General features: G+C 40.5%; 1 protein-coding gene across 1 annotated transcript; it reads right to left on the reverse strand.

Annotated features, from left to right (window-relative positions):
* Window positions 1–9,177: 9,177 nt before the first annotated feature.
* Window positions 9,178–14,411, reverse strand: LOC146692439 (uncharacterized). The gene is made up of 7 exons (XM_085433424.1): window positions 14,355–14,411; window positions 13,958–14,150; window positions 11,346–11,374; window positions 11,160–11,207; window positions 10,297–10,353; window positions 9,689–9,748; window positions 9,178–9,490 (listed from the first exon to the last, which is right to left on the reverse strand). The coding sequence occupies exons 1-7, from the start codon at window positions 14,409–14,411 to the stop codon at window positions 9,365–9,367; spliced, it is 570 nt and encodes a 189-aa protein (XP_085289550.1). The 3' UTR covers window positions 9,178–9,364.
* Between the last annotated feature and the right edge of the window lie 2,758 nt (window positions 14,412–17,169).

The raw sequence follows: 17,169 nt of genomic DNA on the forward strand, positions 1-17,169 counted from the left end.
AACTCTGGAGGGATCTAGATGCTAACGTAGAACCCAGTCAGGACATCTGCTACTGCTGTTTGCTCATTTTTTTATGGGAGATCGTTTTCAGGCTTCAAGTAGCACCATTATACCAACATTTCACATTCTAGACATTGTTTTAGGTGTATTTAAGTTGACCAAAAATTTGACTGAAAATTCACATGTAAGCTTTTTTTCAGGACTGTAGTATTTGCCCGCAAACAATACCTTCCACCTAGCTAAAACAGAATATTATGCTATCAGCGAGCAATATGGCTAATGCCTTTCACATAGCTTTGTCTAAACTCCAAAGAGCCACAGAAGTAAAAGCTAATAATAATAATTGAAACAATCTTTGAAAAAATGACTTACCAAGCATGGCAAACAACTCAAATATGTAGAGCAAAATGTTCTGAAACAGCTGAAAACAGACAAATTTGCGGCGATCTCCGACATCTGGACATGCTTCAACAAGAACTGTGCTAAGAGTTTCACTCCAGGAGAACATATGACCATAGATAAACAGATGTTCCCTACCAAGGTTCCTTGTCCATTCACACAGTATATCGCAACCAAGCCAGAGAGATTTGGAATCAAGTTCTGGATGGCCACGGATTTGGAGACCAAATATGTCTGCAACGCATATCCTTACTTGGGAAAGGACGCCAGTCGTCAGAAGGGAGAGAGGCTGGCAGAGAACGTGGTCATGAAACTGATGGAGCCGTTTTTGGATGATGGGAGAAACGTCACAACGGACAATTTCTTTACTTCACTGTCACTGTCGCACAGACTACTTCAGCGCAAAACAACATTACTGGGCACGTGAATAAAGTCCGGTGTGAACTTCCTCAACTTGCAAAAGATACTGCAAAGCGAGAGATATTCTCGACTTCAGTGCTTAGAAGTGGCATGTTTACCTGTGCAACATGTCACAAATTCACCTGTGCCAAATGCAGGGATGATGGACACTGGGTCTGCCAATGCTGTAAAGTTTGAAACACTTTGAAATAAAACAGACTTGTGTACCCATATATTGTGAATGTGTGTCTTTTGTATCGATACAGCAGGAATTTCTGAAGGTTGTAACACAGAGGTTTGGCCTGCCTTGGATCTGAGTAAACAAATGCCAATGTTGCACACACACACACACACACTGCTCTTGCTCTTGACGAAGGCGGTCGCACAGAAGATCTTGGAGAACGCACGGCTGCCGTGAATACTCAGAACAAGACCTCTGAGTGAAAAACTGGATTACATCTGGAGGGGCTAGCTCGAATAACACCTTTGAACGCAAATTCGATCACATCTTGGGGAAGTGCACTGCGGTCGTGAGTTCTCAGAACCTGCTCTTTGAGCAAAAAGAATGAAAACATCACAGAACGTAAGTTTGGATAACATCAGCTCGCGGCTCTCCAACAGGAGATTGAGAGACCAGTGTTGGACTGTTAGAACAGCTTTGAAATTCATAAGAGTTGTTCGCACTAAAGTAAAAACCATCATCACTTCATGCGGAGACCCCTTCGGCACCAGCTGCGGTCTCAAGGCTGGAGCTGAACAAAACACCCTAAAAACGACTGTGTTTAGACTGTTCCCCCCATTCCATGCAAGGCCACCTGGGTTGGCTGGAAGACTGTTTACTTAGCCTGGCGGAGCGAAGGACACTGTCTCAGCTGAACTCTGGACACACACACACACACATACACTGATATGCACACACTGATCCCCCCTCCCTTTCCAAACGCCTTCCATGCTTGTGCCCTACCGGGGAAGATGGCAGTCGACTGGACCAGCGCAGACATGCTGCAGGACCGGATGCGCTGTCTACACCGGCTCTCTCTTACCCTTTACCCACCCCTGTTGCTTGTCTTGTGTTTCTATGGTGTATTGATAGTCATTTTGTGCTGAGGTGTTTTTTCTGTTATCAAACTGTTCTCCCACTAGGAGCTCAGTCTGAGTGGAGTTTTTTTTCTCCTCCTCTTACTTCATGTTATGTATTTTCGTTGTTTTTTTCCTATCAGCCTACCTTTCTGACATGTCTCCCCAATGTGATGTTTGTGTAAAGTTGGTCAGAAGGTTCCTTTGTAAGTGCGCATGCGCCATTAGCGTGCTGCCTGCTGTAACCCTAATTTCCTTCGGGATTAATAAAGTATTCTGATTCTGATTCTGATTCTGATTGCCTACTCTTTCTCTTGTCTATTGTGGTGAAACTTATAAGGCGCAAATTATCTGTTCACATCCGTTATAAGGCTTGTGCGTAGTATCTGCGTCATTTGAATAATATCGAATCTTGACCGACATTTGCCGTCATGTTAAATGTTGTTGTGTGTTTTTGTCTCCACCCACGCTTATCCTGAGTACTAATGCCATAATATATTATCCTGATTACCTCATCTTCACTTACCAGCTGCAGATACATAAACGACGGTTTTATGCCGTTATAAAGATTGTGTTCCTGCTTTGAAATGTAACCCATGGTCTCTATGGCTATTGTTTGAAACTGTATTAAATCAACTTCTTGGTGGTGGTGGGGGGGGTGTCCTCTGTTGTTTAGATGATGTTTTTTGGGGGCAATATTTTTGTTTGATGTTTCCAGGATGTGCTTCATCATCAGAGAAAAACATAGATAAGCTATTTTAATTGTGTGAGACGTGATGTAATTTTCCCGAGAACTGAGTAAGCGATCTTTCATAAGAACGTAATGACAAGAGCAGCAGAACTTTGTACGTTTCTGCCTGATGTCGGGTTTGATTCATGCCACTTCTTACTATATGGAAACCCATGTGCATTAGACACAAGTGTAGCCGGATGGGCTACTCGCATTTCTTTTTCTCTCTCTCCCTCGCTCGCTCTCCCGCCCTCGCTCTCTCCTGCATTCGCAACTAGGTTAATTGGGAACCCACCTGCATATTGATTGCAGGGGGGCATCAGTCCGTATAAAGTGAAGCCGGTCTTCTCCTGGTTTATTCCTCCCATGCCTTTCGCGAAAAGCAGCAGTAATGCTGGCACACCGCTACGGATTGATCAGCAATTATTAATCCTTTATTTATCCAGGTAAAAAATCTCATTGAGATTAAAAATCTCATTTCCAAGAGAGACCTGGCATCATAATTGAGCAGATCATGTGACAGCTACAGCGCGGCAGCTTCTGTTTTACTCCAGCGTTGCGGAGAGAGGTGCTAGAGTTATCTCCACCAGTGCAGTATAGCGCCTCCAGTCCAGGGGGTTTGATTGCTGCCTTCACCTCTCCGTGGCAAATCGCCCAACCTTAATTGGAGAATCGAGACGCCTGCCTAGTCGCTGTTTGAGGGCTCCTCCTCAGTGCAGCTGCTGTCTTGTCTTGTCTGGTGTCATCTTTTATTTTCCTGGAACTGTTTTTATTAAGTGGGCTTACCTTTCTTGGTTTTATTCTATTTTATTCTGGATTGCTGCTTGTCCCCACGCCTCCGTGATCGGGCTAGAGCGATCCTCTGCCCAAGTGTCGTGTTGGGAACTTTAAACTTTTTTTAAACTCCAAAACACATGCAAACTCCAAAACACTTGCAAATTCCAAAACACAACGGAAGTGCTCCAGGACGCTAGGGGCAGTGTTGAGGTTTTGTTACCTAGTAACTACACAAGCCAGAAAGTACCAATGACCGGATTTAGGCTGTATCCCAATTCAGGGTCTGCGGCCTTGAAGGCCGCATTTTAAGGCCGATTACGTCACAGCGACACGACGAAGGCTGTCCCAATTCAAAGGCTGCTTGAAATGTGGCCCCCAAATGCGTCCTTAATTTCTCTGAATTTTAAGGATGGGTCGGTGTAGCCTTCATGGCCCAACATATCCCAGATTTCATAGCGCGGCGGTGGTGTGGATAATTTTGCCGAAAAAAACGGCGGAAGCGGAGGCCTGGACAGTTACCACCAACCCAAGCTGTGGTTTGACTCGTGGGATGTAAGGCGTGTGTGTGTGTGTGTGTGTGTGTGTGTGTGTGTGTGTGTGTGTGTGTGTGTGTGTGTGTGTGTGTGTGTGTGTGTGTGATTTCTTTTATTAAAGCTATTAAAGATGATATGTAGCGAGCCTGATGCTCAGCGTCCTTTTATTCTTTTAACGTGTTGTTCTGTGTTTTATTTCAGTGAACAGAGGACGTGCCAGTGGTCCAGGGACCTCAGGTGGTGGGTCGTTTTCACACTTCCTTTTGTACAACACTGGGTGCCAGCTGTAGTGATTTTCTTTTTGTGTGATTTTGTTTTGGGTCCACGGCTGCTGGTTAGTCCAAGTTCCATGATTGTTTTATTGCACTTTTAGGACACTGTCAACTACGATGCTACATTAATGTATTAATTTTATTCTTTATTTTAACTATAAATAAAACTGTATTAATATTGGAGCCAACCTGCCTCGGTGTGCATCCTTGAATATGTGCGGCCTCTTTTATTTATTTTTTCTTAAATATATATATTTCCTGGAGGTGAAATTCCTCTTGGTGGCGTTGTCATGTTATTACTATTTCTTTTATAACTCCGCCGACCACTTGGTCACACAAGCATTGCCCTATATGAAATTTTTTTTTATCACTCTTTTTTTTTTTCATTAGTCAATTCAGTTGTGGTTGTTATGTCTTAGAATTTGCACAATCCAATAGCAGAATTAGCTAAGAATCAGAAAGGCCCAAAAAAGAAAGCATGGAGCATGAAAAATGCAGACAGTGGTGGCAGAGCACACTTTTCATTATTTTGAACACTGGTTTTCACTTCAGCTCTTTGTGTGTTATAGCTTCACTCTTCTTCAACAATAGGGTGATGGATCAACAACAGCACAAACAAGAGTACCCCACAGACCATTGGTATCCCTGGCAGACTGCCTCCACTGGCAGCAGAACTCTCTGTAGGTACATTTGCCATCATTAGATTACCAGCAGACCGCTTCTGTCACCCCTGAACCATAAATTCTAAATATGGTCATGCTTACGACTGCCTGTTAAGAGTTGGGCTGCAGCATCTGAACAAACTGAAGATGAGAGATCAGAGCCTGGCTGATACCAAAATGAAGACTATTACAGTACTCAACCCTGGATTAAATAAATGCACGTATCACTTTCTCGAAGTTAGCAAATGATAAAAATGTTCTTAGTTTTTGCAAGAGCCCTGAACTGGAAGAAGCTGGCTTTTACAACAGAGTTTCTTTGTGTCTTAAATGAAAAAAGATGAAGGACACAATCAGATTTTTTTGAAATGGGAGTTCTGGACTTTTCCAGAGCCTAGGTCACCGTTAAGAGAAAAACGAGGGTCAGAAGGTCCAAATAGTACAATCTCAGTTTTTTGATCGTTTACATTCAAAAAATGTAATGCAAACGACGATTTAATATCAACAAGGCAGTCTAGCAGAACATTTTTAGAGAGTCTTTAGAATTCTTTTTAAGAGGAAAGTAGGTTTGATAGACATTGGCATAACAATGAAATGAGATTTCATGTTTCCTGAAAATAAAGCCTAATGGGAGCATGCAAAGTGAAAAGAGTACTGGGCCACAGATAGATCCTTGGGGGGGACCCCACATGTAAGGTGCGTGGATGTGGATAAAGAGCTACCGGACCTGACCGAAAAACTTCTATCAGTTAAATAGGATCGAAACCAGTCAAGTGCAGTTACCCACACAGACCAGGTCACTTCTTCACATTTGTTATGTCTACTTGAAATATGTCAGATGATAGAAGCTCAACAAATACACACATAAAGAAAAAATATACGAGTGACGAGACATTAGATATCACAAATATACACACCAAATTTTAATCGCTATTTTAAAGAGATAGTAAAATGATAATAGGACAGCTTGAGAAAATAAATTTCAGCCATATATGTCTTTTAAATTTGTATTTGAAAGTTTTTGTTTGCTTGAAATATGCATTAAACTCACCCTATTTAAAGATAAATACCATCAGTAATATCAAAACACATTACTGATCTCTGTGTAAATATGTTTCTTTGACTGGAACACCATGATACAGACAGACCATGAACTCAATGTTAAGAACATCCACCTGAGAGTCTGTAACTGATTGTCCTGATCTGAATCATGGTGTAAGGACCATGATCCTCTGATGTGACCTTTATAACCAGAGAACAGTGTGCTGTAACACTCAGTGTGTCTGATTTAGATCCAGCTTCTTTCTGAACCGTACCAAATTTACGTTGGTAATTGAATTCTTATCTATCTCAGGCAAAGTAACTCCATCTCCAGCTCTAACAGAGAAGCTGGAACTGGATGGCTGAGATGGAACTGTTGAGAAAAAATAAATAAATAAGGAGAGAGAGAGAGAGAGAGAGAGAGAGAGAGAGAGAGAGAGAAATGTAATACCTTTATAGGTTTTTGATAGGTTACGGGTCTGAAAAATACACTAAATTTGCCATGTTAAAAGAATAGGAAGAAAGAAAAGAAGAGGTTCATGCATAATATCAATGATATTCAGCTAGAAATTTCCTGAAAGCAATACTGTGTTAAAACCTTTTCTTGCACCTTTTCTTCACTCACCCAGACCCAGCTTAGCCTTCCTCCTCTCACAAACCTCCACCTGCCATTAGGGATGGGTACCGGTATCCAGTGCCATTATGGCATTAACGGTAGTAACCAGACCGAGTTGTCACACACTTTGGATTCTAGCCAATCATTTTACCTTTGCAAGGATAGTAGGCGGGCCCAGGTACGTACGTTCTTTTAGAGCAGACCTACAGATAAAAAAATCCCCAAGGCGAAGTGGTCAAAAGTCTGGCTGTACTTCACAGCAAAAGATGCAAACTCAGCAGCCTGCAACAAGTGCTTTAAGGTGATACTGTGCAAAGGAGGTAACATCTTGAATCTGGTGAAACACCTGGCGACACATGGCGTTTTTTTAAAAGCCGAGAAATGCACCATATTTGATAGCTTGCTGCGAGACCTCACACCGGCACATCTACTGCGGGTGTGGTGCCTGTTATCGACCCGGTGTTAGCAACATCCCCCAAGAACCCGAAGACGAGAGTCCTGGCCCCTAGCCCTGCCAGTGTAGCAGAATTGATGACGGATGATGATGGCAGCAGCAGCCGTTCTTCTCTGGTGAGTAGCTTAATGTTGTTCGTGTGTAATTTACGTTGAGTAGGCTAACCACGTTATTACATTAATAAGGTAAGGTGAACTAGCAAACACCGTCATAGTTACATGCGGCTGTCTTCTTGTTTGATGGCAGATACTCCCTTCACCCTGGCCAAAAAGGCTAAAATGACCAAAGAAAAAGTGGGAAACAGCTAAACATGAGAGGTTTTTGGACAAAGTTGGTGTTTTTTCCAGTGTTTAAGCACTGCTTCCAGCCAAGAGTGATACAATATATGCCCTATAACTGCAAGGCTAATATTGTTATCTTTTTACAAAAAAAAACAGCTAACTATGAGAGGTTTTTGGACAAAGTTTGTGTTCTCCATTCTTTAAAACACCAGTTCGAGCACCGTTTAAGCACCGGCACCGTTTCAAAAGTACCGGTTTGGTACTGGTATCGGATAAAACCTAAACAATACCCATCCCTACCTGCCATCAATGACCCTGTACACCAGCTCATTACCTCTGTCCCCTCAGGTTCTAACTCTGTCTCTAGCCCACAGCCTCCATTCCCAGCCCTGATGTAGATTTAGTGTCTTGTTTCCTATTCAGGGTTATAGTCACAGCGTGTGTATATAGCACTTCATGTTCCTTGTAATAGTGTATGTAAATAGTGCCTCAATCGTTCTCAGCCATTGATTCCCATGTATTTGTTTATTCTCTAGTTTTGTTCACTGTTGCACTTCCTGTCACATTCTTGTAAATATCTCCACAGTCTCTCACTGTTGTAAATAGTCGCATGTTGCAATCTTCCACTGTTTACCTTGGTATTGTAAATAAACGCTGTGCACATCAACTGCATCTCGGTCTTTATCTGCTTTCTAGGTCCATCTTGGGGTTCAGCTCTTTCAGTCGTGGTACAGGGAGCCTATGCTGCCCTCCCTCTTTGTATCTAAACCAGTTTATCCAGTTAACTAAACAACTCTCAGACTGAGAAGTTTGTGCTGCTGTTCTTCCATCATGTATTATAAGCATCCTGCTGTACCATGTGCTCTCTCACTTCTAGTGAGCCCCACCGTTTTACTTCCTGCTTCAATAGGGTGGAAGTATTTCACAAAAAAATAAGGGTTCTCTGAATATATCGCTTGGGCCATGGCATACAGAGGCCATGATAGTACCATTGCCTAGCCCAGGGGTGGGCAACCTGCGGCTCTTTAGTCTTTATGCTGTGGCCCTGTGGTTAGGGAGAATAAATTGTAAAAGTATTTAGCTGAATTGTATTTTATTTGTGTTAGTTCTTTTTTAACTTGTAGTTCTAAATTGAAGGATTATCATGATCTTGAAATATAAAAATAAAATTATATTTTATTATTTTTCGTTGCTCAAAGTAAGAGTCACACTCGTGGAAGCCGGTATACCAGCCGAAACCCGCCGTGCATTTATTGAGACTTTCAACCCCAGGTAGGCCAAGTATGGAGAAATGTAAAAAAAAAGAAAAGGAAAATATCTGAAGAAAATAGAAGATGTAATGATGCCTGTGCAGATTTATTTACTTCTGACGAGAGCTGCCTAACAGTATGCCTAATTTGTGGATTGTCGATCTTCGGATCCACATACGTGTTTGAGCAGCTATTCCCCACCATGAACAATGATAAAAACAAAAACCGCTCATGCCTTACAAACAACAGCTTACAGTCCTGCGTAAAGATGAAAGTGACATTGTACAGCCCCAGTCTGCAGAAGCTGTGCGCAGAGGTTCAGGAGCAGAAGTCCTATTGTAAAGATATCACGGCAGACCCGACGATGTTTGCATGAACATGTTTTACAGTTTCTCTTTGTTGATCAATTTCACACACGTTGCTGTACACATGCAGCTGGGTTTAGCTTTCCAGCACACAGCCCGACACATAACACAACAGCAGAGACAGCACAGACTTTAAGGCAGCGAGGCGTGATTGTGGATGACGCTCAGGTGTGACCACCTCTCTTGCAGCGGCACTGCAGGCCACGCCCTGCCACTGATTAATATAAGTATTTATTCAAAATATAGCAAAAAAATTAAAAGTGTAAAATGTTTTGGCTGTTAGCAAAGTTTGGAATTCAGATCACGCAAAGTAAATTGACAGAAAATATCTCATTTTTTTATTAAACATAAGATGTCCGAAAAAGAAAAAATGTTACAATTATAAGTTGTTGTTTTTTGTTTTGATTTTTGAAATTTGTCTTTATGAATCATTTAGGGAAAAAAAGGATTTATGTAGGTTCCTAAATGATCATCACAGTAATATCAAATAATATAAAGCATATTCTGATCATTAAAAATAACTGCCCCTGGATTTTTGTATGCTTTTCATGTTCATGTAGATCCTGTTATCATTATTGGAGGCTTTGCCAAAGGTGGAGAAAGTCAGTGCATCATCTTTATGGTCATTACTCTGAACCTGTAAAATATAGGAAAGCAGCACACACACACACACACACACACACACACACACACACACACACACACACACACATAAATACATAATAAATACACACATAAAAAAACTGCATAATTTTTCAGTCATCAGAAATAAAAAAAAATATCTATACAAAATTTTTGCTGCTGTGATTTGTTCTTGATCAATACTGGTACTTACCTGGGTTTTATTCCTGGACTTTTTGATGGAGGAATAGGAAACATCAACTGCAGGATTAGCCTAGACATTAAAAATAACCAGAGGTGATATGTTAATATTTTTGATATCAAATTTCTTGTGATTAACCTGTGCCTTCTTTTAGTATTTCCTAGTGTGCAGATTCAGAAAGATTTCTAGATTGAATTTACAGACATTTAAATCTCAAAAGTAATGATTGCAGATAGATATTATCTATTATTTATTTTAGAGGGACATACTTAAAAAAATTTGATTTTTTTTTTGAGACAATAAACTAGTCTAGTTTAATAGTTGAATAGACCAGACTGGTGAAGTCATTGCTTTTTATACTTTTTTTGTTCTTCATGAATTTCAAACATGTGTGAGATGTGTTATTTTTGTTCATTGCACCCTTGATGCTTTGATTTAATCTGCTGTAGGGGTTTTACACACACACACACACACACACACACACACACACACACACAAATCCTAACGCATAATGTAAGTTTTTTTTCATTCAACACAATTATACACAGCAAATTCTAATTGTTGAAATTTGTCTTCATGCAACAAAACTAACATTAAGTATAACCAGTGAGACAGCTTACTGGGGCTTTGTAGGTCTTGTTTCTGTTACCAATGGTATGATAGTAAGCAGGATCAGCCTACGCAGTAAAGTCAGAAAAATATAGAAAATGAACATAAATACTCAAATACACCTCATTACTTAATTTCTAGAGGTACATTTATAGTATATACTTTTTTACCATTTTCAAACTATTTTGTACTTTTACTCCAACACCATTCAAAAAAGGTGACACATTTTTTTAATCATTTGCATTTTTTGTGAAGTTGCATTTAGGCAACAAATGTCTTTTGATGTCAGTTTTATATAGATTTCAAATTCCTTATAAACATTTATAAGGAATTTGTAAGGGGCGACCGTGGCTCAGGGGGTTGGGAAGTGCATCTGTAACCGGAAGGTCGCTGGTTTGATCCCCAGGCTCTCTATCCTGGTCGTTGTGTCCTTGAGCAAGACACTTTACCCTACCGCCTACTGGTGTTGGCCAGAGGGGCCAATGGTGCCTCTGGTGTTGGCCAGAGGCACCTCTGGTGCTGGTGCCATCGGCCCCTCTGGTGTCAATCTGCCCCAGTGCTGCTGTGGCTACAGCTGTAGCTTGCCTCCACCAGTGTGTGAATGAATAGTGGCATTGTAAAGCACTTTGGGTGCCTTGAAAAGCGCTATATAAATCCAGTCCATTATTATTATTCTTTGTATCTGGACACCCAACCATCTACCCCTGACACTAAGGAAAATGGAAATGTAATGAGTACCATTACTTTTAATAATTGGTTCAGTGTATAGTGTGTGTGTGTGTGTGTGTGTGTGTGTGTGTGTGTGTGTTAGAGGATAAATATATCATAAGTAAAATATGAAACAGGTGTAATTTGCACTGGTGTGTGATCTCACCCCCTTCTGACTGGTTTGTGGTATACCGCAGTAATTCATGCTCAGTTCCTGAACAAATAGAGGTTGTTAGATATTTTTCATTTAAACCACTGATACTTAAAATAAAGTGATGTTATAGCCACAGAGAAATTAACTATAGAAGTCCTCGCTGTATAAACATCTTTGACTATTCAGTTTAAAACTCACAATTTCATCACTCTTCTGTGTTTTGTTCCCTAAAGAGACAAAATAGGGAATTCCAACAACAACAATTTAAGTCCAACAACTTTATTTAAAAAAAATATTTGTGTTTCTCAAATATAAATGTGGTGTTCTCACTTTTATTTCTCTTCCATCCAATGAGTGCCAGGATTATGAAGAGTACTAGAAAACCACCTGCTAAAATGATCAGCATGTGTTTGGTTTGAACTGGAAAAAAAATTTTATTCAGAAATTAACAAAATATAGCTATTAATTACAATACTATGTATTTATTAAACCAGAACTGTGGTCATGAGATTATTTTTTTCTGAGAACTCAAATTCAAATTCAAATTTTTATTTGTCACGTACACAGTCATACACAGTACGATATGTAGTGAAATGCTTGGACAACTGCTCGTGACCTAAAGAGAACAAAAAAGGAAAAGGCTCTGAATAAGATAGGAAATAAATATGAAAAATTAAAAAGGGTAAATTTAACTAGGAAGGAATAAAATATAAATTAAGGTTAAAAATGAAATAACTGTACAACACAAATTAGAATGAAGGGTAAATTTAACTGGGAAGAATAAGATAAAGATAAATATATAAATTAAAGTTGAAAATAAAATAACTGTACAACAAAATACACAATACACAATATAGAACTATATAAGAATGTATGAAGAAATCTAAATATAAATAAATATATACACAATAACAGCAGCTGTACAAGTATTAACTGGAAATGAAGAATATAGTGACCAGTGTTGTGCAAAAACAAAGTCCAGAAAGTCCAGTGTGTGTGTAAGAACCACATGTGTGGGTCAGTACTGTGTGGTGGTGTGATTGAGAGACCGTATCGCCTGCGGGAAGAAGCTCCTCCTCAGTCTCTCTGTGTTGGTCTTCAGGGAGCGGAATCGCTTTCCCGACCTCAACAGAGAGAACAGTCTGTTGAGGTCAGGAAAGCGAACTAGGGTACTAGGGTAGGAGGTGTTTTGATGACATTGTGGTTAATGTCAGCTCTGTTTGCGTGCCATACACATGACAAAAATAAGCATCAGGTTCAACCACACTGTCATATCTAACTAATTTTAAATTGCGTGTAAGTCACAAACCCACAATCCTACTTATTGGAAATGTAAAATGCTATCCCTCTATCTTTTAGCTACAAGGGCTTACTTCGTCCCACCTGGGTTATTGCTGGGCAGGGAAGACTTTCCACTAACATTGCTTCAGGAACCTCCTAGAATTTGTCCCTCTACGATCTAACATTTAGCAGATAACATATTGAAACATCATTAAGCATAGCTAAGCATTTTTCACCAGGACATATTGACACACACACACATCCTTCATCTAAGAAATAACTAATTTGTATGCATCAGGGACACCTCTAGGGACGCCTATAGCATCTATGTAAGTTGGAGAGTTTTTAGTCAAATCAGAATCTTCTGACATGGTTCTACCAGTTCTACTCACAACGGTCTCTGCAGTAGCATGAGATCCCATTAACACTATAGGGAGCGCTAATCTCACAATAGTACAAGTTCCTGACCAACCACTGGGTAGAGTGTCTCTCACGGTCTTGTCTCCACACCACCAGGAGCGGTCAGCACGAGCAACATTAATGCTGCTCATATTTGCCCATTCAGTGACATCTATGACCTCATTGCACCATGCAGCGTCTGAGTTTCCTATAGGGGTGACACTTACCCTGGTTAAACAGGTGTAATTTCCGGCCCTTGGGGAAAACAGAGGAGGAGTGACACCCTTCCTGACTACTGGGAAAAGTGCACTTAAAATTTGTTAGTCATGACCCACCTCCTCCTTCATGTGGAGCTGTAACATGCAGTCAAAGCCTGGCCTGTCCTCCCTGAACAATAAAGGGGCAGTCACAGTGAACAGTGTGGGGCGCGCTGTAGAGCAGGCCACACACTCTATCATGTTGTTTGTACTGGCTGTGTATGTTATCCAATCCAGCCAGGTGTTTTTATCTATGTACCCTGTTTCTACCTGTATCATGTCCTCTGGTGAGGATATGTTTACATACCTCACAAATAGGTCTCTGGAGGTCTCGTAGGCCAAATCCGTGACATTCACCCCTTAATCTTTGTGGTGCTGAAGTGCCGTTGACTGGAATGTAACCCCCACCGACAGTTTCCGCCTTAGAGTGAAGAACTACCTTAATTATCCCCATGCTATCTGTGCCTGCCTGGTCTACTCTGATAATCATGTAAAATGAGTCTTCAGACAGATCATAACATCGTCCTGAATATGCGATGGACCAGGGATTTTGTTTCAGACCATTTATGGTCAATAGCAAGGGGTTGGATCTGGTCCCAGTCCCACCCGGCCTCTCTTTAATGAGAAAAGCGCAGATTTCGTACCTTGTTTGGGCCCCAATAATTTGGTTGCAAGTGAGACCACACATCGTCCCAGCTACTGCACCAGCTTCGGTCTCTAGGTTCGGGCCATCCCCTTGGTGGCCTACACAAATACAAATCATACCCTCTCCAACTGTCACCCTTTCCCTTACAATTAATCACATTACACAGATCAAAACTTAAATCTTGAGTGGTTGAGTATACATAGTGTAGTTCAAGGCATCCGCCATACTTAGAGATTTGTCTCTCTGCTTGTTGGCAGTTCCTCCTATTGTACGGATGTCTCTGGGCTTTGGCATGGTGTTCAGCTGCAGGTCTTCAGCTGCAGGTCTCCCCAGAGGCTCGACCACAAGGCAGCCCTGTGAATAGCACAAGGGCTGCTTCTCGGTTTGGCACATCATTGCAGGTAGAGGGTAGCCTACTACCTGGATGAGGTGCGAGGATTATTCTGCCCAATGTGTTTTGTCTGGTTGTACTTTCTGTGTCACAGGCAATTCTCCTGTGAAGAGCTTACAATGGCTGACGTGGATCAACTTGCCTCTTTCCGCGACCTTCACTGCTGTCTGTGTGGTCAGCAGGAATTGGAATGGGCCCAACCAGCGTTTTGCCTTCGAGTGTTTCCTTCTTACGCCTTTCACCAGCAACCAGTCACCTGACTTGAAAGGGTGCAGGGGTTCCTCTGCCATTCTGGGAGGGACTGCCTTCGCTGTCTGGTGTATCTGCGAGAGAGTCTTGGGGAGATTTTGACAATACACAATCAGTTCACTGTTACATAGCTCTGTAGACACGCCTGTCCACTTTGGGGTTTCAGCCCCCATTCTGGCAGCTCATCCATACAACTCTTCATAGGGACTGAGGTGTGCTGGAGGTTTTCAAGGAGTCTTTCGCTATTTCTACAGCCCCTCCATGCACAATGTGTTTGTAATCTAAACCCCACTCTCACACTGATTTCTTTCAGTGCCTGATTTACAAAATGGGTGCCATCATCACTTGTGATTTTCTCCAGGATACCCCATCTGGAGATGATCTCTGATAGGAGGGCTTTTGCCACTGCGCTGCCATCTGCATGCTTATATCTAAATATGAGGATAAACCAAAATTTTCCCCATTACAAAGGTCAACTAATAATTTATTGGTTGAAAATTGCCAAACAGCCTTATAAACTTAGAAACTAAGATTGTTACTTAGTGTTGTATGTATTACCAACACAATGGAAGTACTATGTGAAGATTTAAAATATCATGTCATATCACTACTTCTTCAGTCACCTTTCTCACTCACTGTGTTAATAGACCTCTCTGCATTGAATCATACTTGTTATTAATCTCTCCCTATTTTCCACAGCATGTCTTTCATCCTGTCCTCCTTCTCTCATTCCAACCAGTCGCAGCAGATGGCCGCCCCTCCCTGGTTCTGGTTTCTTCGTGTTAAAAGGGAGTTTTTCCTTCCCACTGTCACCAAAGTGCTTGCTCATAAGGGGTCATATGATTGTTGGGTTTCTCTCTGTAAGTGTTATTGTAGGGTCTACCTTACAATATAAAGCGCCTTGAGGCGACTGTTGTTGTGATTTGGCGCTGTATAAATAAAATAAAATTAAATGTTGACCTCTGACCTGATGGTCTGATGACTGTCTGTAGTCATAATGACCATCATCTTCACCTTTGTCCTTTTATAACGTGAGAAAGGTTTTCTGTAACACCCGCGCTGCTTTATTTAGCTGTGGCATCTTTGGCAGCCGGTGCTAAATTCCTGTGTTACAGCAGCATTATTGTTTTATTGTTTCTCTAATCAATTAGAGCCAGGTATTATTGTGACATCTTTCATGAACATCTTTTCCATTTTCACAAGGTAAAGTGACTTCACCTCCAACTATGACAATAAATTTAATTTCTTCCAGGTGCTGCTGTTGAGGAAACAGCAAACACAACACTTTCTGTCAGTAATTAATACTTTACAAAGTAAACTGTAATATAAATACAAGTTTTTGATTGTTGTTTAAATATATGTTATATATTTGTTTCCTTACCTTTAAGTAAAAAAAAAAATCTAAAATAGAAAGATATTAAAAATCTTTGCTCCAAATTATCAGCTTTTTCTTCTTTTATCTCCTGTTCTCAGTCTAGCATCTCTCAAAGGTTTCTGTTGCACTCTGTCATGAGCAGAAATGTGGTATCTACTTCCTGTGGTTAATGTCTCCTCCCCATGAGACTATAGTGTTGTTTATTTTAAGGTAGGTAAGCTCATAGTATCTCTTTCAGATTTGATTCATAACCAAAGACAAAAACAACATTTTTATTTAAAATGTTCTGAAACATAGTACATCCACATGCACTTACGTAATGTGTCGACAGTTGACTTTAGGAGATGGGAATCATGCATATTTTGTGTGGACATATTGCAATTATATTTGCAGCCTCAGACTATGAACACACAGATTCTGATAATTAGACAGCATTACAAAACTGTGCTTCTGCTGTAAGAGTCTATGTCAATCATATTATTTTACTTCATTGTTTAGTTACCATTTTTTGGATGTTTGATACTTGGCAATGCTGATACTATTTTAGAGGTGTGACAAATGATGCCGCTTCTGTTTTTCTGAGAACTGAGAAGCACTCAGGCAAGTGTGGTTACAAATCACAAGATATTCATCAGGTGTGATCAAAACAATGATGTCAGTCCTAACTGATCTATTATTATTTTGTGAGACTTATTAAATTTAAATGCAAAAAAAATGTTGCTAAACTCTAAATATAATATTTGCTAGAGGCTTTGTACATGTGTGTGTGTGTGTGTGTGTGTGTGTGTGTGTGTGTGTGTGTGTGTGTGTGTGTGTGTGTGTGTGTGTGTGTGTGTGTGCATTGTGTTTAGACATTGGTACAAGGATCCACAACAGCAGAATATCCTTGTCATCTGATCTGGTCTCACACTGTGTCTGTATAATACAGTTCATGTCAGTTTTATGTATATAGTGCCAATTCACAACAGTCACCTGAAGATAAAGACCCTACAATATCAAAAGGAAACCTTAATAATCAGATGACCCCCTATAAGCAAACACTTAGCGACAGTGGGAAGAGAAAAGCATCCCTTTAACAGTCTTGATGAATGCTCAATCCTCCAGCAGAACCAGTCTCAGGGACGGGCAGCTAGTGGTGGGCAAATGAAGCTTTCTGAAGGATTGAAGTGTGTATTCAAAAGGGGCTCATTACTCTAAACCTTTGAACACAGTCTTCTTTAGTAGCATCTGGTGGTCAGAAATATGAAGTGCGGCTTGCGTCTATAAATTAAAATCAACTTTTTCATTATGATTGTTCACTCTACAGATCTAAGTTGACAGCTTCTTTTAAAATATCACATATAAACAAAATAATGTTATGTCTATCTGAATATTAATTAATAAACCTTCCTTGTTTAAACATGTAAAATGATGTGGTCTCATTT

This window comes from Copadichromis virginalis, linkage group LG15 (assembly GCF_057382275.1).
Source record: "Copadichromis virginalis isolate Kocher_CV1m ecotype Utaka linkage group LG15, C_Virginalis_male_GT1.1, whole genome shotgun sequence".
Taxonomy (NCBI): domain Eukaryota; kingdom Metazoa; phylum Chordata; class Actinopteri; order Cichliformes; family Cichlidae; genus Copadichromis; species Copadichromis virginalis.

Coding starts and splice junctions, on each gene's coding strand:
- LOC146692439 (XM_085433424.1), bottom strand. CDS start 14,411: ATGGCAGAGGAACCCCTGCACCCTTTCAAGTCAGGTGACTGGTTGCTG. Junction 11,375..13,957: donor GCAGAGAGACAAATCTCTAA/GTATGGCGGATG, acceptor TTGTCTCTTTAG/GGAACAAAACACAGAAGAGT. Junction 9,491..9,688: donor AGTCCAGGAATAAAACCCAG/GTAAGTACCAGT, acceptor TATATTTTACAG/GTTCAGAGTAATGACCATAA.